Consider the following 22,786-nt stretch of genomic DNA (forward strand, 5'->3'; position numbering starts at 1 on the left):
AGCCTGAAACACCTTTTTGTGGCGTAAGTTCCATTGGATTCAATAAGACTTACTTGGAAGAAAACATGGTTGGGATTGTGCTGTTAGATGGCAGCACTGTTGGCTTTGACTGAGTCAATAACTTGGGTGAGGCTGGACCACTGTAGCAAGGCACCCCTTCTTTCTCCTTTGTTCCCATTTCTTCTCCCTAATCAGCGCTGTCTCTTTGTCAGAAGAGACTCCCATATACAGCAGTAAATAGTAAACTCACTGCTATTAGCCAACATTTATGGATTAGGTCTCATGGGTAAATATTTTCTTTATCATTGTACATTCACCTCAGCAGGGTATGGTGGAGTGTGAAGTTTTTCAAGAATCTTATTATCTCTCTTCAGAGACTACTTACTCTAAAAAACTGGTGATATAATCCCTGCTGCAGGCTGACCACGAGAAGGGGTTGGTGTTTGCTGTAATGTGAGCTGCCATAAGTTTTGCGGCTTCATGACCTTTGGTCCCACAAGAATTTCCAATTCCATCATGGTTCATACCAAAACTGTCCAAAAGAATAGGAAGAGGGAGGGGGAAGAGTCCATTATTTTTATATGGAACAGAACTTTAAAATAAGATTTTCACATACTTAATATATATATATACTTAATATACTCAGTGAACAGGAATTAAACAATGGGCTACATATGTTGTCTAAAAATGGTTGGCATAGATGTTTAGGTTTGAGGCCTTACACAAACATAACACAGTATTGCTATTGCTATATTTCTTTCATAATAGGACTTCAAAGTACTTTACTTTGGTTCATTCTAAGTATTTTGCTACATTTAGTAGCCTCAAAATGTGGGTACACCAAATAGGATTCAAGCAATATAAAATCGTCACTAGTAGTAACCATGATTAATAAAAGGAAAACAATAAGAAGCTTCCATGTTATTAACTCAGATAGTAATTCAGAATGACATATTAGATATATAAACTCTCAGTGTGAACTTTACAAACCACTACAGTGGTTTCAGTTCCATTCAGCAGGGCCACAACAGTTTAAGCAATAGAGGAATTTCTACTTCTAATCCTTCATATCTCATTCTAATTATTAAACCTCTTAAACATGGCATTTGATCATTGTGAATAGTAGTAGTAGTAGTAGTAATATTAATATTTATATGCCACCATTAGGATTAGGATTTGATACTGAAAGTCAATGAATTGTGTTACTGCTGTGGTGGCAGCAACAGAAAAATACTGCACAGTTGTGGCTGCATTGCAGGGGGGATGTTAGGGCTTTATTTGTGGCACCAAGCTAAGGACTTCCTGAAATCTAATGCTGGCTGTCAGTGGTAAAGTGGCTGTTAAGTCAGCAAGAAAATAGCCAAATATTTCTATCTCAAGACTTCTGCAGCAGACAACTTGATGGCTTTAACATCACACCTACTTTTTATCCCTTTCCACAGCTCTTGTTTTAGTTAACATCTAGACCACATTTAGTTTTGAAGAACTCTAAATCTTGCTCACTATTTGAGACGTTTTGGTTGGTCCCAATAAGGGTATTGGTGAATTATAGGTTTAAGGTTTTTTTTCTATGGACCACCATAGCTTCCTATGCTCTTCGTGTGTCTTTCATATTCTTTACTGGCCCTGCTAGCATCTGCCCTGTCACTGAGTTCAGCACAACTGGGTTTTAACACTTAGAATACATTTTCCCTCAGAAAAAATATTAAAGAATATGTATCTTCAATGAAGATAAACTTGAGCTTCAAGTTTTATTTGAGATTCTTCCTTCTCATTGTTTTTTTTTTTGTTTTTTTTTTTAAGGGGAGGGAATCAGTACCACAAAACCACAGAATCGCAAGGATAAAATGCTCATTAGATGACTTGCTCATTTATGTGGCTGGCAAAGTTAAAGTATAAATGTCAGGCAGGAAAACTGGAAGGGCAGACTGAGAGGAACCATATTTGGAAGGATTTGGTAAAAGTGTATATGACAGAACCATCTACTTTAGGGAAACATTAAATATGTTAAAGTCTTGATAACTGTATTGGTTCAAATGAAAAGAATCACAGAACAGCTGAGGTAATATCTTTTTTGGCGGGGATGCAACTGACGATCAAACTACAATGTGAATGTTAAATGGTCCTAATGAAAGTATTCCCTCATTTATTCTGCAGTAGGAGATTTCACTCATGTTCAGAAAGTGACCAACTGATCCAAAAAATCTATTTCCTCCTGTGGGGAGCTACTAAATTCCTCTAATTTATCAGAGATTCCCCATCCAAGATACTTTTAAAAAAAGTAGTACTGAACTATAGTAAAGGTGAAGGCTTTAAAAATGTATATACAGTATTTACTTAAGCAGTACACATCTACTGTCCATAAACACTATCAGAATTCTTAACTTATTCAATAAAGAAGTAGAGAAAGTTGAGAAGCAACAAAAAGGGGGAAACACAACCATCCAACAGAATGTGCAGATGCCAACCTTCTGTTTGTCTGCAGCAGAAAAAGTAATGTTACTCATTATGAGAGAAATAGTTGGCAACACAAACTACTATATGAAATACATGCTAATAAAACAACAACAGATATGAAGTCAAAATGGTGCTACTGAGAAACAAAGGGGAGGCATCAGCATGCTTGAGGGAATTACAAGGTTTACAAACTTAGAAAAACTTAAGGAGGTAGGTAAATAAATAAGCCAGCCAGCCAGCCCCCAGACAACCCATTGTCACTGGAAACATAATTTCCATCTCACTCACTAGGAAACTTCACCATTGTTGGGTGGGCTATACAGTGGTACCTCGCAAGACGAATGCCTCGCAAGACAAAAAACTCGCTAGACGAAAGGTTTTTTCGTTTGCGATTTGCCTCGCAAGACGAATTCCCCTATGGGCTTGCTTCGCAAGACGAAAACTTTTCGCGACTTTGTTAAACCGTTAAAACCGTGCTTCGCAAGACGGAAAATTCGCTAGACAGCAAAACTCGCGGAACGAATTAATTTCGTCTTGCGAGGCACCACTGTACCTTACACTGGGCCAGCGGGACAGATTGGGGCTGCTGCCCCAAAGCATATCTATCCAAGCTGGTGGAGGTGGTATTGAGTGCAGTGTTTGAGAATCAGAGGACACTGGTTCTGAGAAACTTCAATAAGCATGCTGAGGCTAACTTGACTGGGCCAGCTTGGGCATTTATGACCTCCATGATAATAACTGGGCTAACTCAAGTTGTAACTGGCCCAAAACATAGGGCAGGGCATACTCTTGATTTGGTCTTCAGTTCAGCGTGAAAGGGCTGGTCTGCATATTGGGTGGAGGGTGTTGAAGAAACCCTATTGTTGTGGTCAGATCATCTGCAAAGTTTGGTCTTACAGTGCCAGTTTCTCCCTACAAGGTTGGAGGATACTTCAGAATGGTCCATCCTCAGAGACTTAATGGAGCCTGAAGGATTCCTCAATGCTTTGGGAAAATTTCCAGGAGCCAGAGCTGGTATTCCCTGTCAAGGCCTTTGCTGTGCTATGGAATGGCAAGATGCATAGGACTGTGGACAAGATTGCTCCTGAGTTTTCCAGGGAGCTCTGAGCAATCAAATGAGCTGGACAAGGGCTAGAGGAACAGGCATTCTAGAGTGCATGAACAATGATGGAAAATGCCTGTTTTCGGGGACTAAAATGGAAGTGGTGTTAGACTCAATGTGAAACTGACAAGATATGTCCTAAAGTGCATAGTCATGACTACTATGTGCCAGTGAAGATGGTGCATCTTGAAGTAGCTGGTTAATAGAACTGTTCCATGTTGTGAAAGCTGACATCTGTTCCAGGGAATTGAGTTTTGGAACCATAGAGGCCTGCTATGATAAGTTTGCCAGGCACTTTGAGGATAAAATTACTTGCCTCAGTGCTGAGGTGAATGCTGCCATTATTCCAAAGAAAGGTGAAGTACCTGACAAAGCATCTTCCCTGATCTTGTGGAAATCAGTTTCAGTTGAGGTCTGAGGATATACACAAGGTGCCTGTTGTGGTTCAGCCCACAATATGCTCTCTTTGCTCGTGCTCACAATAGTTTATTCAAGTTATCGGGGTCTGGGGTCGTTCCAGGAAGCAGTTGACACATTTTGCATGAGGGAATGGTACCTAATGCCTTGAAAGACGCAGTAGTGTATCCACTCCTTAAAAAAAAAACCACACACTTCCTTGGACCCTGAGGTACTCAACAACTATTACCTGATCACAAATTACTCTTATTTTGAGATAAGGTGCTTGGGAGAGTGACGGCACGCTGCAAGCACTGTTGGAGGAAACTGCTGCTCTTGACCCTTTCCAGTCTAGGTTCAGGTCTGAGTTTTGAACAGAATTACCCTTGGTCACCCTGATGGGCACCTTCCTTCGGGCACGGGACAGCAGGAGTGCAGCTCTATTCGTCTTTCTTGATCTCTTAGTGACTTTCAATACTGTTGGCTTTCCTGGTATTTTCCTGGACTCTTTGTGTGAGTTGCAAATTGGTTGCACTGTATTAGTGTGATTCCATTCCTACTTACATGGCTGGGTTCAAATATAGTGTTGGGATGTTATGTGTCTGCCCCCTAGCAGTTCTACTGTGGGGTGCTGGAGGACACGATTTTCTCCTCAGTGTTGTATATGACTTCATGGGGAGCATTCACTAGATTCGGGGAATGGGGTTGTCAACACATTGACATTCAGTACAATTTCTCTGTTACATGTGCATCAGAAGAGACTGTATCTGTTCTGAACTGCCGCCTGGATGCAGTGGTAGGTTGAATCACAGCTAACAAAATGACTCTGAATGCTGATAAGACTCTGTGGGCAAGTGGTTTACAGTCTGGAAATTGGTGAATTTACCAATTCTGGACAAGGTTTCACTCCCTCTAAAGGAATAAGTACACAGTTTGGACCATTCTTTGTTACTGGAACCTAGGTAACTTCCTTGGCAAAGAGCACATATTAACAACGTAGGTTGGTATATCAACTACAACCCTGCCTGGACAATGACGTCTTAAGACACTATGATTCATACATTAGCAACCTCACAACTAGGCTACTGTAATGCATTCTATGTGGGACTTCCCTTTAGGCATGTTTGGAAGTTGTAGCTGGTGCAGTATGCTGAATGGAGCATCTGGACATGTACATATTATATCTGCGCTGAGGGAACTGAATAGGCTGCTGATTAGCTATCAGCCTATGTTCAAGGTCTTGTTACTAACACACAAAGGCACAAACTCCTCAAGACCAGGTTACCTCCACAATTATGTGCCCCTGCATAAAAGTGTTTAAGAGCACTTAGACCATCATAATATTTTATTTTTTTAAAAAAAAAGATGAGCGTTATAGCATTACGGTGCTGTAGCATAGGTACTGTTGTACCTCTTTCACTTTAAAAAGTACAGTTGGAAAATCCAATTAAAAGTTGGAAAAGCCAATTAAAAGATTTATTTCAAAAACAAAATAATTAAACAGCCCACCAACAAGGTTAAATAGTGCATGAGTGCTGAGCTTCAAATGGCCCCACCCAGAGCACCTATGACACACCCACTGATGTGGATGGATCACAGCATAAGGTTACCAGACGTCCTCGTTTCTCGGGGGCAGTCCCCAGATTTACAAATCAGTCCCCAGGCAAAATCCATCTATTCAGTAGGAAGTTGAAAAGTGTTCCTGGACTCATTGAAAACAATCTGGTAACCTTAACATAGCAGAAGCAGTATACTACCAATAGTGTGGAAAGTTGATTCCAATTCTGCTTATAGCTTATAGCAGAAGAGCAATGATTCGGCAGCACTAAGAGCTACTCACATGGAAGCAGCCCAAATGAGCCAGATACTAGCTAATACTAGGTAGGTAGATAAAATGACTGTTGTTTACTAGGACTTACTCCTAGAATAAGCTTCCAACAAATAAAATATGGAGGTTGAATTCATACATATAATAATAAATGAGAACCAGAAGGCAAGAGCCTCAGATTTGCATGCTTTCTCCTCTGAGTACATGGGGAGGATATTTAAAACTTCCATTGACTGTAGTGTGCTTACTCTTGAGTATGAACTGGCCAGATATAGCCTACATAGTGTAATCCCACCCATATCTACTCAAAAGTCATTTGAACCATACCATACATCATTCTGGTTGCCACGTTCTGCACCAGTTGCACCCTCCAAACCATATTCCAGAGCAGTCCTCATAGACAGCATTGCAATAGCCGATTGGCATATCTCAAGTATTTATGTGCTGAAGCAATAAATCTTTTAAGGTCATATTGTTAGTAAAAGACAAAAAGTAAAATAAAGTGAATCATTAGGATAATTTTATGTATGTAGCAAGCAGAACAGATGAGAGAATAAAGTCACAGATAAAGGTCATTAAATTAAGATTTATAAAGATTTAAAAATGTACTCACTTGTGACCAATTTCATGTGCAATGGTAAAAGCAGAACCTAAGCCAATATCTTCATTAATGCTACAGCTCCTTTCAGGCTCACACATTCCAGCAACAGAGGCCAAGCCTGAACAAACAAAAGGAGACACAAAGGGTCATGCCAAGGTGTTTCAATCTTAAAAGCCCTAGTTATAAATGCCTGGATTCTTTTTAATAACCTCCATGCATCGAAGCAGCAGTTGGCAAAAGGTTAACTTTCTAGTCATTGCAAAATCACTGGGGGGAATTTCACTTTGCCGGCTAGACATTAATATTTTTTGAACTGCAGTCACTGCTGGAAAATGTCTAGACTAGGGGTTAGATTTATAAATTTTACTTCTGGTAACTTGGGACCACCTAGTAATATGAGCCAGGAGAGGGAATTCAAGCAAGCATTTCTATTTTAACATTCTTGAGGTTGCAGAAAGCAAAATGTGTCCACATTATTTTTCTAAAGAGATCTGTTTAAGTTTAGTGGGTTCATAAAACATACAAGAAACATTTTTAGCTACAAAACCCCCGAGTGGTATATTTTTAGGAATTTTTATGAAAACAAAAAACTCAATGCACCAATTGCAGAGAAAGAAATGTTAGCTGTATTTACTAAACTATAAAAACTTCTGCTTATCAGTTTTCTGAAATTAAGTTCTCACCACATACAGCTGCTTCTAAAACCTTTTAAAATGGAACACAGTATGTACAAATATTATAAATGTTCTTCAATACTACTTGTGATGTGCACTAGTGCAGGATTAATTTGTTACCACTATGGAGGAACTGACCTGCTGCAGCCTTAAAGGTATTCCTCCCTGAGGAGTATTATCTGGGAAAAACATTAACATACTCTCCTAGGGGATTATGTGCCCTGAAAAAATACTGCTACAAAACAAGGACCAAAAAGGGATACTTTTAGCACTGAAGGGAATGTATTCTATGAGCAAAGTAACCTAAATTATGATTAACATTAACTTGATAGGGATGTGTTACAAGGAACCAGATTAACACCAGCACTCCAGGGTTTACACCAGCTTTGAACTCTTTTCTGTTCGATCATTTCAATCCATAAAGCCCTGCATGGTGTAGAAATGAGTCTTACCCCATAGAAACTCTGTTCCCCACTAGCCTTCTGTGATCCCTTAATTCAACTGAGAACTCTACTGATTAGAATGGCTATGTAGCTCCCCATCTCTGGAATGTTCTCTCCAGGGAGGGCTGACTGGCGCCAACTTTATCATCATTTCAACTCCAGGCATATATGCTTTTGTTTTCCCGGGCATTTGGACAGCACCAATGATTGTATGTTTTTACTCTGAATGTGTTTTTAATGTGTTTGTGCATTTTTATTACTGTATTTTATTATTGTAAATTGCTTTGGGCCTTTTTGTTGAGGGAAGCAATTCATAAATTCAAAATGCCTAACCTATGTCTGAAGTCCATAGAGCAGCAGCATATACAGCAGTATTATCTGTGCCTGTTCAACTTACAGATTCCACACACAGAGAGAGAGTTTTCAAATTCACCGAGATCTAAGTTTGGAGTATTTAAGGAACATTATATGTTCATATTATTTGAATTGGCACTCAGTAGTTGAAGTCAAGGGGGATATGGGTAAGAAATGAGGAAGACAGCCTGATATTTTATTTTTGAATAAGTTTTTAATCTACATAACTGCTACTGACACTGATCTCTTACAACAGACTGGAACAGAATGAAAACAATCAAAACAAGCTCCGGTAAAGAAGGTGGAAATTACTTGACCAACTGTAATTTCTGCTAGGTGAAGGTTACAATCACCTTCTTTCCAGTCTATTCAAAGACGAAGTTAGAATACACCTAAATTGTACTTTCATTGTAACCAAATAGAATTGTTTAACTTTTTAACTCTGAATTCCAGAGTAGTATCTTTGACATTTTTAGAATGATTGAAAGTAATGCACTCAGTTATTATCAATGGATGAACATTGGAAAATATTCCTAATAAATATGGCTGATACTTATTTTACACATTAAAAACTGTCAACAAATTAATTAATAATTGTGAAACAAAACAAAACCCACATATGACCCACCCCAAACTACTATTATTTATGTGGCACATGGTTAGTTAATTATTACTAGAGGAACATGTCCTTCAGTCAGTTGTTTTGTGTCCATTTTCCACCCTTCTGAAATCTTACAGCTATTAACTTACTTCTCTCCTTTTTCTTTTCTGAGGTCTCCCTTCAGTGTTTTTTCCTCAGCTATCCCTCTCCCTCCAACTTCCATCAACACTTTTTTCTCAATATTTTATGCTCCTCCTCCCCCTTAGCATTACATGTCCTTGTGCATTCTATCCAAATATGTCCTTTTCCAAGAACTTCCCTGGATCAAGCTATCTCAAGCAAGCCAGGATCAAACTGTCCCCAAATCTGGATCTAACAGGGAAATCCAGTTAGTTTAAAAGTAGAAGCAAAAGCTTCAAATTACCTTATCCTGTCTTGTGCAAAAAACTATAATGAAGGAACGGAGGGAAGGAATTCCACAACTTAGGGACTGTTTCAGAGAATGTCCTCTCCCAGGCCAACATCACCACTTTGTGAGCCTCTGAGGGTAAAGGAAGTACCAATAGAGTCCCTTCTGCTGATTCTAGCACCTGAGAGAGTTGGTAGGGAAGGAGGTGATCTTTCAGATATTTGGAGCCTGAGTCATTTACGGCTTTGAACACTAAGATGAGCACTTTCAAGTGGGTCTGGAAATGAACTGGCAACCAGTGCATCTGTTTTAAAACAAGAGTTATATGGGCTCTAAACAGAGCCCCAGCGAATTGAAGTTTCCAAGTCGTCTACAAGGTCAACCCCATGTAAAGCACATTGCAGTAATCAAATTTGGAAGTTGCAAGAGTATGGAGTACTGTGGTCAGGTAATCTCTGTCCTATGGATGCAGTAGCAGCCAGAGCTGAAAAGGGCACTCCTAGCCACCAGAGCCAGGCAAAATCTATGCTTGCCACGGTTGTGATTCCGTTCTAGTGTTTCCTGCTTGGCAGGGGGTTGGACTCGATGGCCCTTGTGGTCTCTTCCAACTCTATGATTCTATGATTCTATGATTCTAGAAGGAAGGAGTCTGTTCTCTGGCATCAGGCTGAACAGCATCAAGTCATGGGCAACCCCCCACCTTTCCAACATCAAGTTATTGAGATGAGCAATGTAACACCCATTTAATATTGCATTTGACCAACCACAGTGTGACGCAGAAGATGACCTGCACTCCTACTGAGAATGAAGCTTGCAAAAGGTCCTCATGCTTACTCCTCAGTCTCCCTGGTACCTGCATGGGAGTCCTCACCCTTTCCTTCCCAGCACCACTTGATGTTGAGCATGTGGTTCCCCTTGCCTGTATCATGGCTCCTATATACTCAAATTGACCTGAGCTAAAAAAGTTGGGTATGTAAAAGTGACGGTTACTCAGAACCTGCTGGTGCTTGAAAGGTTAAGGATGCAGTGGCAACAGGGAGCTTCTGCAGCTCACTATACATAGACAGACCCTTAGGGGATTCAATTTACCTATGCACCAGCAGGGATTTATTCTTAAAACACACTTAAGAATGTCTTAAGGCAGGCTACAGGACCAAGCTAATAATTTGAAATTCTGGACAAAGCTTTTAGGTCTGAGAAGACAACAGAGTTCAAAATCAGAGCACAGCACCTGGTTTAAGTATCTGCACCAGGTGCTAGACAGATGTGAAGCAGAAAAAAATATTTCCTGAAGCTACAAAACAGCTGTAGACACACTCCATGAAGGCAACTGAATACACATAGCTCCTTTCATGCCTCCCTGTGCAAGGACATGGGGATTAAAAAAAACACAATATCTACCCAGCAGCAGATTCTCTTATCTCTTCCTTAGATACCCATTTTCACTTTGTGCTGAAACAAGAATGCCTGATCAACAGAAATGTAATTTCAGGGAGTGACTAGGGGTGCAAGTCTAAGCTCCAGATGCAATAACCATGTGGCATTGTGATCCACCCATTCCATATGTCATTCTGTTGCCAGTGGTACAAAATGTACACTGATGGAAATCTCCTGAAATGCCAGTGGATGCCAGCAAAGTTGCAGCTATGGGATTGCTCAATCTGCCATGTTGTGGATTTTAAAACTAGAAATGACAGAATTTGAAAACGCTAAATGTTTTTCTGTAGAGGATAAATGCTTACTGTAAAAACATTGATATTTAGACAAGGGTTTTGATACCTCAAGCACACAATTGTTCAGGTGCTATATAAGTACCTCTGGATTAAGGGGACAAAGCAAGTTAACAGAGTCTTAATGTTTCCTAGAGGAGGGATGGCAAAATTCTTGCACGATCATTAAAAAATAGTTGCCTGCTCAAAATCCTACAGTTATCATTAAATACTGAGCAAAATTTTAAAGAAATGGCAGACTATTTCCTTTTCCAATATACTTTATGGATTAAGAGCACTGTAAGTTTAAAAAACACAGAAAACAGCATCAAATTCACAATATAACCACCATTATGGCAAAGAATTCAGAGACGGATATGTGGTAAATTCAGGCTTTTGCACCAGACAGGATAATCAGTTAACTGCATGCTTTCTTAAGCACATTTTTACCATTAACATTTCTGGTTTTTCTGTGTGTCTCTTTTCTTCTCTTTGTATTTGTGAAATCTATCAGAGCAATCTTTATGAGGAAGAAAGCAATGTGAGCTTCCCTTGCCCCCCCTTTTAATTGTTGCTTTGATTACCTTCTAGGTTTTTAAAGTGGCACAGCTGTCCAAAATAACTATTCTTTTGTTTTTAACATTACTGCTTCTTGCAAGCAAAATATATTTTCAGAATCATTTTCTACATAAACATGAAATGTGAGGAAATATCTCAAGAAATGATGTCAAATGAATAAGTAACAAAAACCAAAACATTGAAGAAAATAAATACCCATTTAGGTTACATTTTTGCAACCTTACCCAGTGTTCCACAAGGCTTGTTTTTATATGTGCAGATATCATATCTGTAAAGAGGGGAGAGTAGATATATTTATAAAACGTTCAACTTGGTTAATACATTTTTTATATTTATCACATTTCTGTAGTGTAACTCCAGTTGTCAGACTGCAATCACTGTAATTATGAGCAGCCAGCTGGAGTGTCGGCTCTGCGTTCTGGTGCAAACCACAGGCTGCAGTATGCTCACAGCCTCTGGCCTCAGGCCAGTGGGACACCTGCCAGGAAGGAAAAAAAGGTTAAAGTGGACCTTTGTAATCTCTGGCCTTATAAAACAGCCTGCCACTCTGTTATGAAGTTGCAGCAGTACATCTGCAGAGCATCACTATTTCAACAAGAAACTAACAAAGCATTTTTCTAATCCTATTGAAATATTTTCTTCCTAAGGACACTGCATATTTTAGGATACTGAACAGTAATGTTTCGATCCTAATGTTTTGTCTCTTCCCTGCTTTCTTGATGTTGCCTGAAACCAAAATGTTAGCGAACTAAGTGATACGTAAAATAAACGATACATTATTAAACAATCTCCTTTTTTAAACCCTCTTCCCTAAACTCTTTCTTTAAGGGAAAGGGGAAAAGGAAAAAGGAAAGACACAAATGTTATGTTACCATCCTATTCTGGAGATTCAAACAATGGTTCAAAAATCACAATGAAAATTCCTACCATTCATTTCAATCATTCATTTTGAGAGCATCAGCTTCTATGGGTTTCTTACTATTGTCAGCATGAAATCTCCTAAAGGTGACTGTTTACACTTGGAGAAACATAATTAAGACTAACATCAGGAAGGAACCTGAGCTCAGTGATGGAGCACACGCTTAGCACACAAATGTCCCAGGTTCAGTCTCCAACAGAAAATCCACACCTGAAACTCTGCATTCAGTAGACAGCACTGAGCTAGATGGGTCAATGATCTGACTCAGCATAAAGCAGCTTCCTATGCACAGACACAGATACATATGTCCTCTACCTGAAGAAATTTTTTAAAAAAGGAGATGAATCTCTTAACATTTCTAGGAATACATTTTAGAAACCGAAAAACACAGGAAGTTATTACAATGACCTCTCATACCCTAGAATGGGTATGAACTAGGGCTAGGTGATACCTGTTTTTCAACATCATGATATATCACCAGCTAAACATCGTGATATACTGACATATCATGAAGTCTGAAATAAGGATGGAGCTATGTAGAGGCATTGGCTGGCTTCACGGTTTTTCCTGCATCATTATTTTTGCATAGCGCACACACACACATACACACCATGATTCACAGTATATTGCTTCCAGGTCAAAAACTATGAAACCGCTATCACAATATGGACTTCAAACCAGTTTTGGACAATATATCGCCCAGCTCTAGTATGAACGTTCAGAAACATTCATGTTCTCACACTATTTTATTTTATTTTTAGTATTCTTTATTGAGTTTTACATTGATTAATTATATACATTTTCCAGTTGTCTTCAAAATATGTTCACTATTACATGAATGTAAACCAAAATAAATCAATACTTCTTCACAAGTGACTTCCCTTCACCTTATTGTGGCTTTTTACTTCTTCCTTATCTTAGAAGAAAGGCTTCTGGCTTCTTCACAAATATGTGTCTAAGCATTTTTTTTAATTCCTCATAGACAATGTCACACCACATATGGTACATTGTTCCTTCCATTTGCTTACACCTCCAGCATGCATTTGAGTTTGTTTTATATATTTTGGGCAATTACTGGGGGTCATGTACAATTGATATAGCATTTTCATAAAATTTTCCATTATTGTGAAGCAAGCTGTGAATTTTAAGTTTTTTGCCATAAATTTTCCCAATCATCCATCTGGATGGAATAACCAAAGTCCTTTGACCATTTGATCATCACGGTCAGATGATCATGTTCTCACACAAATTGACACATGTCCTTGGCTGAAGACCCACATCAGTACAACTAAGCCACTTTGGACAAGGTAAGAAAAGCAGTTTATAAATATTTTAAATATTAAATACAAATATTAAATATTAGATAACAAGACTATTACACTGCAGCACAGATTCTGAGGGCACAAACAAAGGAGGAATCAGGGAGCATTTATCATTTATCAGAGTTTGGCCATATATTGGCTGGTTGGATAATAAAACTGCTACCCACCCTTTCAATATCAGACCCATATCTCTCACAGTCATGTTCTCAATGCATTTCTGGAGATTATATTAAAAAATAGTAGGTAATAATTTGTTATTGAGAAAGAAATACTTAAAATGAAGCATATACTGTATATTATCTGATGGATTAACCATTATCTGATGGGTTAAAATGAATCTTGTTTAACAAATTGCTTGTAAAACTCTTCAATGGCATAAACTGGATTGCAGCTCTTTTTTTTGAGGTGAACCAAAACAAGTTTTTTCAAAGAAACAGTATCAATCATTAATCAATTTATGCTATAGTACTCCAAGTTGTTTTTGTTTTTTGGTTAAATTAGCACCCCTTCAGGAACTTTCAGGGACGCGGGTGGCGCTGTGGGTAAAAGCCTCAGCGCCTAGGGCTTGCCGATCGAAAGGTCGGCGGTTCGAATCCCCGCGGCGGGGTGCGCTCCCGCTGCTCGGTCCCAGCGCCTGCCAACCTAGCAGTTCGAAAGCACCCCCGGGTGCAAGTAGATAAATAGGTACCGCTTACCAGCGGGAAGGTAAACGGCGTTCCGTGTGCTGCGCTGGCTCGCCAGATGCAGCTTTGTCACGCTGGCCACGTGACCCGGAAGTGTCTCCGGACAGCGCTGGCCCCCGGCCTATAGATGTGAGATGGGCGCACAAACCCCAGAGTCTGTCAAGACTGGCCCGCTCGGGCAGGGGTACCTTTACCTTTACCTTTACAGGAACTTTCAGCTCTTTCCAGAGAACATGCGAAAAATCTTTCAAATGAGACTGAAATGTGAAAGAACAAAAAGTTCAAGGCACCTCTTCTCTTATTGCAATATCCAAACTTGCTTTTATTTGATAGCAATATGGCAGCGACTAGTTCAAAGGGACATTTCCATCCACACACTTCCATTCCAGGAATCAATGAATTCCCAAAATACAGTCTGACTAATGAAGAATGCCCCAGTGCTGCTGGATGGGAAAGCCTGCTTACAATGGAAATCCATGTTTCTACCAGCTCTCAAAGGCAGGGCTGGCCCACCCTTGAGTCACTGTGAGGGAGTCGCCTCAGGCTGCAGCCTGAGGGACAGTTGGGGAAATGGCAGATGTGGCCCTAAAGAGTGGACCTCTTCTTCCGCCACTGCTGCCTGCTCCTCTCCAGCCTCGAGTGTTGGTGGGTAGTTTCAGCAGGCGGCTCTGGAGGGAGGAGCTACTCTGGCAGGGAGCAGCAGGGGCAGTGTCAGTGGGCTGCAACAGGCTTCAAATAGCAAAGTCCTGAACTGATCCTGTTAGGAAGGATGTTTGGATAAGGCTAAACACCTCCAGTATTTAAGGCATTAAGTAGAAATGCCAATAATCCATTGATAGTTTTAAAGTTGCTGTGTAAAGCTAATGTTCTGGGGGAATAAATACTACAAGCTCATCATTTTTTTTCAAAGTCTGGGTATAAGATTTAGTGTGCATGTTTAGGAACAACAAAACTTTATACAAGACTTGAAACTCTTGATTTCTTGTGCCACAACATCTGCTTAGTTTTACAGAATCTGGTATACCAAAGCAGCATTTTGCCTTAAACTAAAAGTAAACAACTCATTTAGTTTCATCCTTGAACACCAAAAAAGGAAGAAAAAGGATAGTGCACATGTCACGTTTCTCAATAGGAATAGCTTTCCTGTTATTTGTTTGACATGTCTTTTACAAGTTGCCATAAACAAAACAAACTTCTACCTCTACAATATTTCCTTTCACCATTTTACTTGGTGGAATAAATTAGTGTGGATTATACAAAAAGAAAAAGTACTTCGTTGTCAGTGCAGTAATTCACTGAAAGCATGTATGACATTTTTTTTAACAGAAAGTCTACTACTCTGTTGTTGTATATACTAGTCATATTACTCCCACATTGTATAAGACCCAGGGTATGGTCTGAAGGCACATGATGTCACCACCTTGCTGAAGCTAAACAGATTGGCATTCGGTCAGTGCCTGCATGAGTGACCACCTGGAAACTATCTGTTCCATCTTGAGTTCCACCACTAAAGAAAGGCAAGATATGAATGTAATAATAATAAATAAATAAAAATGAATAAATATAATAGAACATCTATGTCTTTGTCACATTTGGTTTTCCTGAAGTTGGGTAGAACTCTGCAGATTGAGATGCTGGCTATGCAAATAGCCCCCTCCATCGCAGCAAGAGCTGCAGCTGTTTGGCCGGAGAACTAATCAAATGTGATCTCACAAGATGTAGAGATTGTCATTAAATTGGATTTTTTAAAAAACTATCCAAGTTGCTGGCCATTACTACTTCTTAAGGGAGCAAAATCCACAGCAAATTAGACAAATTCATGGAGGGTAAATCTATCAATCTCTCCACTCTCTACTCTCCTGTTGGAGGTAGTATGATTCTGGATACTAGTTGCTGTGAGTCAAAAATGGAAGGAGTGCTGTTGTACTCCTGCTTGCAGACATCCCATAGATATCTGGTTGGTCGCCATTATGTTTTAGACTGATCTTACCAGGGTTTTCTAATTTTCTTATCATTCAGAAATCATAATACAATTTTAAATTACAGAGTTCTGTTTTTGAAGTTCAAACCAGTCCCAACTCCTGAACCAGTAGTAGGAAGGGAAAGATGCAAAAACTTGCTTAAAATCTGGGAAATCAGAATGAAAGTTTGCAGCTCAGGGACTATTCCGGTCCAATATGAGTTCAACCCCTACACTTGATGTCAAAAGGGAGAAGCAAAGATGCAAAATGACTGAGATTTCACAATGCAAGTTGGCCAAGCATCTTCAACACAGTGTATCTGAAGTTCAAACCAGCAGCATGACTCTCATAGGGATTTAAAATATGGAGGGTTTGGTCCAGACTTTGTTTCCAGGCTTAGCAACATGGAAACAAAAATCTTTTCACCATCTCCCCATTGATGGCTGATCAGCTGGGAAGCGGAGAAAAATGGTGGGTTTCCTCAGGACTTGGCAGGCTACACATGCAGCTGAGAGCCACATGCAGCTTGGCAGCCATGGGTTGCCCACATGTGTTTATTCACAGTCACTATCTCAGTTCTGAGCAGTAACAATTCCATGTTATTAGCTGTATGGACGTGGGAATTTATACTAAAAATGCTTTTCTGAAGAGTACTCACTGCAGTCTGCAAAGTGCATTGCTGGCACAAATAACCATTCACTGGAAGTCTGCACCACTGGAGATGTGTAAGAGCTGCATAAGCCTTTAATCATTGTTATGCTTTAACTTAAAACAAACACTAGAAGCAGCTGATATAGCAAAGCAGAATGATGTTTATGCTAGGTCAGACTTCAGAATACGAGAATATGTTTAAGTACAAATGAGGATATATATAGAAACTTTTCATATTTGTATAACTTTTTAGCCAACTTAGAAAAGCACAATATTAATTTAAAATATTAAAAATATTACATAATTCAGCACTAACAGAGAAATCCCAAGTGAACTATGAGCAACCTTTAAAGTGGACATTTAAACATAACAATTACTATAAAATACCACTACTGATAATTGTCCCATTTAAAATACCCAAGATCTGTTTTCCCATTTCCCATTTGCCTATGTTCCCATTGTATATTATATCTCTGTATTCCAGAACTTGCCAAACTGTGTGTTGCAGCATGTTAGTGTGTTGACTGCAGTGTGTAGGTGAGTCATGTGAATGCTCCCCACGCTCCTCCCGGGGCTGGAAAGGAGTTAGTTTAACCTCTGATTTGCTAATAAACCTGAATTACTGTGCTGCGAAATGATGTAAAACTGAATTACTGGGCCGCGAAATGATGCATGTCTAAAAAGTGTCCCATCAACATGAAAAGTTTGGAAAGCTCTGCTTTATCCCTTTTGAACGGCTACAACAGCATTTCTACTCCAGCTGAAATTAGCAATAAATAGAAATACTAGGATCTGATATCTGATAATCTAACCATTTTCCTATCCCAGGCCCAGAGCCCTTTACATTGAACCCTGTGTTAAAATAAGCCATTTTCAGCATTGGAACAAATGCATCATGTTGTGGAAAATAAGCAGAAGTCAGTTGTTATGACATAATTACCAGAGTACTGCTCCAAAGGTTTGCAAATCACACAGCAACTAACACATTTCCTCACTGAAATCCAAATTAAGATCTGAAAGTGGGATAGCAAATTCAACAAGCTCAGATGTCATAATTTCACTGCTACATTAGATAAGAAATGTCTGAAACTGATTTATAGAACAAAATAAAAATAAATGAATTGGTAACTTCAAATTAATTTCCATTTTGCCCAATAAAGAAGTTTGTAATGCTTGAGGGAAATCATAAAGATAATTATCTATTTGAGGTTCTTATTTGCTGCTGACTCACAATCAAAGGCTTCACGATACTAAGCTGTCCCTTACTGCAGAAAGCATAGCTAAGCTCTTGGCAAGAACCCAGACCTTCAAGGCACCTTGCCACCATCTTTTCTTTAAGGTCAATTGATTATTTTCTTTTTTCTTTTTTAAGGGGAGAGGATTGGACAAAAGCACAAGAATGCTCTTCCAGCATGCAATACAATTAGGGCAGTTACTAAACTGATGCTAATATGTTCACCCTCATTTTACTTATTCCAGTAGATCTTTAGCCACAGTTGGCTGAGAAGAGGTGCTGGTAGATGTAGAGGCTAGAGAAAAAGACAGGAAAAGGCAAAAAGTGGCATCTGAGGCAGCAGTGGCAAAGCAGCTGGAGGCTCCAAAATTTTGGGGTGAGAAAGAGTGGTCAAGTTTTCAAGTATTCAGTTCAGAAAACTATTAAATAACATCTTTCTAAAAGCAAATACAGTAAAACTCGCTTCTCGAACAGCTCCGTTGATGATGATGATGATGATTAATTTTTTAAATTTATACCCCGCCCATCTGGCTGGGTCCCCCCAGCCACCCTGGGCGGCCTCCAAGAAAGTATTAAAATACAGTCATACCTCGGGTTGAAGTAGTTTCAAGTTAAGTATTTTCGGGTTGCGCTCCGTGGCAACCCGGAAGTAACGGAGCGCGTTACTTCCAGATTTCATCGCTCACAGATGATCAAAATGAAGCGGCAAAACGCGACCCACGCACCCATGTTACGTTTACTTCAGGATGCGAACGGGGCTCCGGAACAGATCCCGTTCGTATACAGAGGTACCACTGTACTGTACAGTGGTCTGTTAAACATTAAAAGCTTCCCTAAACATGGCTGCCTTCGGATGTCTTCTTAAAGTCTGGTAGTTGTTCTTCTCTTTGACATCTGGTGGGAGGGTGTTCCACAGGGTGGGTGCCACTACCGAGAAGGCCCTCTGTCTGGTTCCCTGTAACTTGGCTTCTCGCAGTGAGGGAACTGCCAGAAGGCCCTCGGCGCTGGACCTCAGTGTCCAGGCAGAACAATGGGGATGGAGACACTACTTCAGGTATACTGGTCTGAGGCCGTTTAGGACTTTAAAGGTCAGCACTAACACTTTTAATTGCGCTCAGAAATGTACTAGGAGCCAATGCAGATCTTTCAAGACTAGTGTTGTGTGGTTTCGGCGGCCGCTCCCAGTCACCAGTCTAGCTGCCGCATTCTGGATTAGTTGTAGTTTCCGGGTCACCTTCAAAGGTAGCCCCACATAGATCGCATTGCAGTAGTCCAAGCGAGAGATAACCAGAACATGTACCACTCTGGCGAGACAGTCCGCTGACAGATAGGGTCTCAGCCTGCATACCAGATGGAGCTGGTAAACAGCTGCCATGGACACAGAATTGACCTGTGCCTCCATGGACAGCTGTGAGTCCAAAATGACTCCCAGGCTGCGCAGCTGGTCCTTCAGGGGCACAGTTACCCCATTCAGGACCAGGGAGTCCTCCACACCTGCCCACCTCCTGTCCCCCAAAAACAGTACTTCTGTCTTGTCAGGGTTCAACCTCAATCTGTTAGCTGGCATCCATCCTCCAACCGCCTCCAGACAAACGTTTCGGCTCCCGAACACCAAAAACCTGGAAGTTGTCAGGACCTCGCCCTACACTCGAGTAGGTGTTCCAGTTTTGAACATTTTTTGGAAGCCAAACATCCAATGCAGCTTCCGCTTGAGTGCAGGAAGCTCTTGCAACCAATCAGAAGCTGCGCTTCGGTTGACCCACGTTTCAGAAGCCGAACGGGCTTCCCGGACGGATTACGTTTGACAACCAAGGTTTGACTGTAGTTAACATTAGTAAAAACAAATTAGTTTTTGTTTTAGGCTTAAAATGTGTAGTAGAATGAGTACATTGCCATACATCAAGTTTTAACACAGTATATATATATATTTTCAGTTGAAAAGGAGGTTGGCTTCCATTTCAAATACTTTATATCCCACCAAAGCCTTGTGGCAACTCATTTGTTTTCAAAAAATATATAGAATCTAAAGCCAGTTATATTATACCATAGACATTAAGGACATTAAGTTAGAACTACTCTCATAAGCTGTCAGATTTTTAAAAGTAGAGCAAAGTGAGCACCACTTCAGTGCAATGTAAAATTTACGGTAGTCTAATGAACACCATCTCTCTCTCTCTCACTCACTCTCTCTGTGTGTGTAAAGGTTTCTTCAAACAATTGATCATATATTTTGTGAAATGACATGCTAAGGAGTACAGCAAATGTATATACAGCAATGCTTTCTGAAGGATTTTTTTTTAAAAAAAAATGCAGCTCTGGTATTATATTATGGTGGAGGGAACAGGAAAAACAAACATTTCTATGGTTTCGCACACACACCCCTCTTCAACCTTCCTGCAATGGAATAGTTATGTCTCACTTTAACAAGTATCCATTAAATCTCATGAACCATATCCTGCAGTTAATGGGCTGTTAAGATTTTAAAGCTTTGCTAGTTCTACTGAAAATCCCTAAGCCCTCCTCTAGTAGTGACAAGACTTCTATAGCAGTAAGAAATCAGCTACAGTTTGATTGTTTGAAAATGAACCAAAGTAAACACATTATTTTTATTTGAATGAATGGTGATTATTTTGTCTTCAACAAACACTGATAAGCACCCAACAAAGTAAGTTAATCAATAAGAATAAGACACCATATGGCTGTATTTGAACATACAAATATTGCCTTTGCATCTAACAAGGGAAATTATTTTCCCCAATAAAGGTTCCTCCCTTTCTCACAGCTACATAAGCTAGCTCATAAGCTAGTCAATGCAAGAATGGCAACTCTTCTGAACAAATGGAGTAATAAAACCCAACAAATCATGAGGGCCGGATGGCATCCACCTGAGAGTTCTCAAAGAACTCAAACGTGAAATTGTTGATCTTCTAACAAAAAGATGTAGTTTGTCTTTCAGATCAGCCTCCATGCCCAAGGATTGGAAAACAGCCAATGTAACACCAATTTTAAAAAAGGGATCTGGGAACTCTGGGAATTTCAGGCCAGTTAGCTTAATGTGTGTCCTGGGAAAACTGGACTTTCTAAACACTCTGACATTTCTGATTGGTTCCACTGGCATATTTGCACTAAACTGACCTTGTCCCTCCCATGTCTCCATCTTGGTATGGTATGAGGCAGCATTTAAGCTGTAGGGAAGCCAGATGAGTGACGTAACTTCAACACACCATCCAGTTCTGTTAGACTGCAAGTCACCATAAAAAAATGTTTAAAAGGAAAGGCAGTTTAAAAATACAATAATGTATGGAATTAACTGTTACACTATATGAAGAATGCATATTAGAATACAGTTAACATCCTTCAATGATCAAACATGTATACATGTATACATTTGTATACATTTTTCTGCAGCTTCAGCAAATATATAACTTATACAATTACAAACCTTCCATCTCCTCTCTGTCACAAATTTGAATATTACAACTGATTCTAACATGTTCATATCCTATGATGTTTTATATTTTACATTTTTTTTAATTTCCAAAAAAGTTTGGATTCAGGCAAACCAACTATTATTTCTAGCATCCATGAACATTAGTATGGTCAATCTTGTTCAGCTCTTTGGAAGCAGATATCACTGACACATTCTTTTATACATTTCTAAAATATTTTTTTATATTTTTTGTTGTAAACCGCCCTGAGATCTACGGATGAAGGGTGGTATATAAATTTAATAAATAGTAATAATATTTTTATGTTTACAAAAATACATTTCCAAAAATATTTATAGGAAATTATTATTATTTATAGAAAAAAACAGTTGAATAATTAACTACCATTTATATTAACAGACTTCTCACCAAATAGTGTCTATGTGGCATTCTAACAATCTAAATGCCAATTCAGCCTACTTTTACTTTATTTTAATTGTGCATACATTATGTGCAAACTGTAAGCTCTTATTAACATTTCCTGAGACTGAGAAATCATGACTTTAAATCTTCAAAGTTAAACAAACAAAAAAGATCATATTTATATATAAAGGAGCAACTGCTGCTGCAAGTATTCTGATCCTCCAGCTGCTCTCCTGGCACAATCCTCACTTAAAAACACAGTCTTTGGTGCTGGAGCACTTTAAGGATAACAGTTCCTTATATTTTCTTTTGTTTAATCATGTTTTGACATGAGTTTAAGCAGGTTCTTCTTATCTGATCTAATGTAAAACAGATTTCTGACACATCTCAGAAGCAACACTCCTACCAATTAGCAGGCAGCAGAGACATTTTATTTTCAAATGGTGCACAATTTTGAAACTCACATTACTACTTTATTTAAAATGTAGCTAATTAAGTTTCCCAAGAGCTTTCTAAGTGCTTTTCTATTTAACTTGAAGTCCACTTATTCAGCTAAGTGATATCAGTTCCAAGTGGGAGAAGTAGCTTTCCGCTTTGGTTACGTTTGTATTACATTTGTGCCTGCAACAATCACACCAGTTTCCTGCATGCAGTGTACCGTGCACAAAAACCTTCACTAGTTGGTACTGATAGTTGGTACAATCAGAATTGAGGGTACCAGTCATTTACAGAGGAGGAATTGGGAAGGGATACCATTCCTCTCGTACCAACAACATTAAAAATCTTTCTGCGGAGTCACAATGCAGCTTTAGAGTTCAAAGGTCAACAGTTGATATGATTTTCTCATTGCGCCAGCTGCAAGAGAAACGCTGGGAGCTGAGACAGTCTTTGTACATAGCCTTCATTGACCTGATGAAGGCCTCTGACCTCATCAGCCAAAAAGGACTCTTCTCACTGTTCAACAAGACAGGATGCCCACCTAAGTTTCACAAGATGATTGCGTCCTTCCACA

General features: G+C 39.4%; 1 protein-coding gene across 13 annotated transcripts in view; it reads right to left on the bottom strand.

Moving 5' to 3' along the window:
* Positions 1-22,786, bottom strand: part of ADAMTS6 (ADAM metallopeptidase with thrombospondin type 1 motif 6) — a 124,361-nt gene that overhangs the window by 65,965 nt on the left and 35,610 nt on the right. For 12 of the 13 annotated variants that reach the window (XR_014224469.1, XM_082241817.1, XM_082241819.1 and 9 more), the window contains 3 exons: positions 11,378-11,421; positions 6,397-6,502; positions 386-532 (listed from right to left, as the gene is read on the bottom strand). Coding sequence is in view for 12 of the 13 variants with exons in the window: in XM_082241817.1 (XP_082097943.1) it covers positions 386-532; positions 6,397-6,502; positions 11,378-11,421 (297 nt within the window). In the remaining variant the exon portion in view is untranslated. The remainder of the gene's footprint in view (positions 1-385; positions 533-6,396; positions 6,503-11,377; positions 11,422-22,786) is intronic. The other variant, XM_082241818.1, reaches the window with a different exon arrangement.

The sequence above is a fragment of the Podarcis vaucheri genome (assembly GCF_965113315.1).
Source record: "Podarcis vaucheri genome assembly, chromosome: 11".
Classification (NCBI taxonomy): Eukaryota; Metazoa; Chordata; class Lepidosauria; order Squamata; family Lacertidae; genus Podarcis; species Podarcis vaucheri.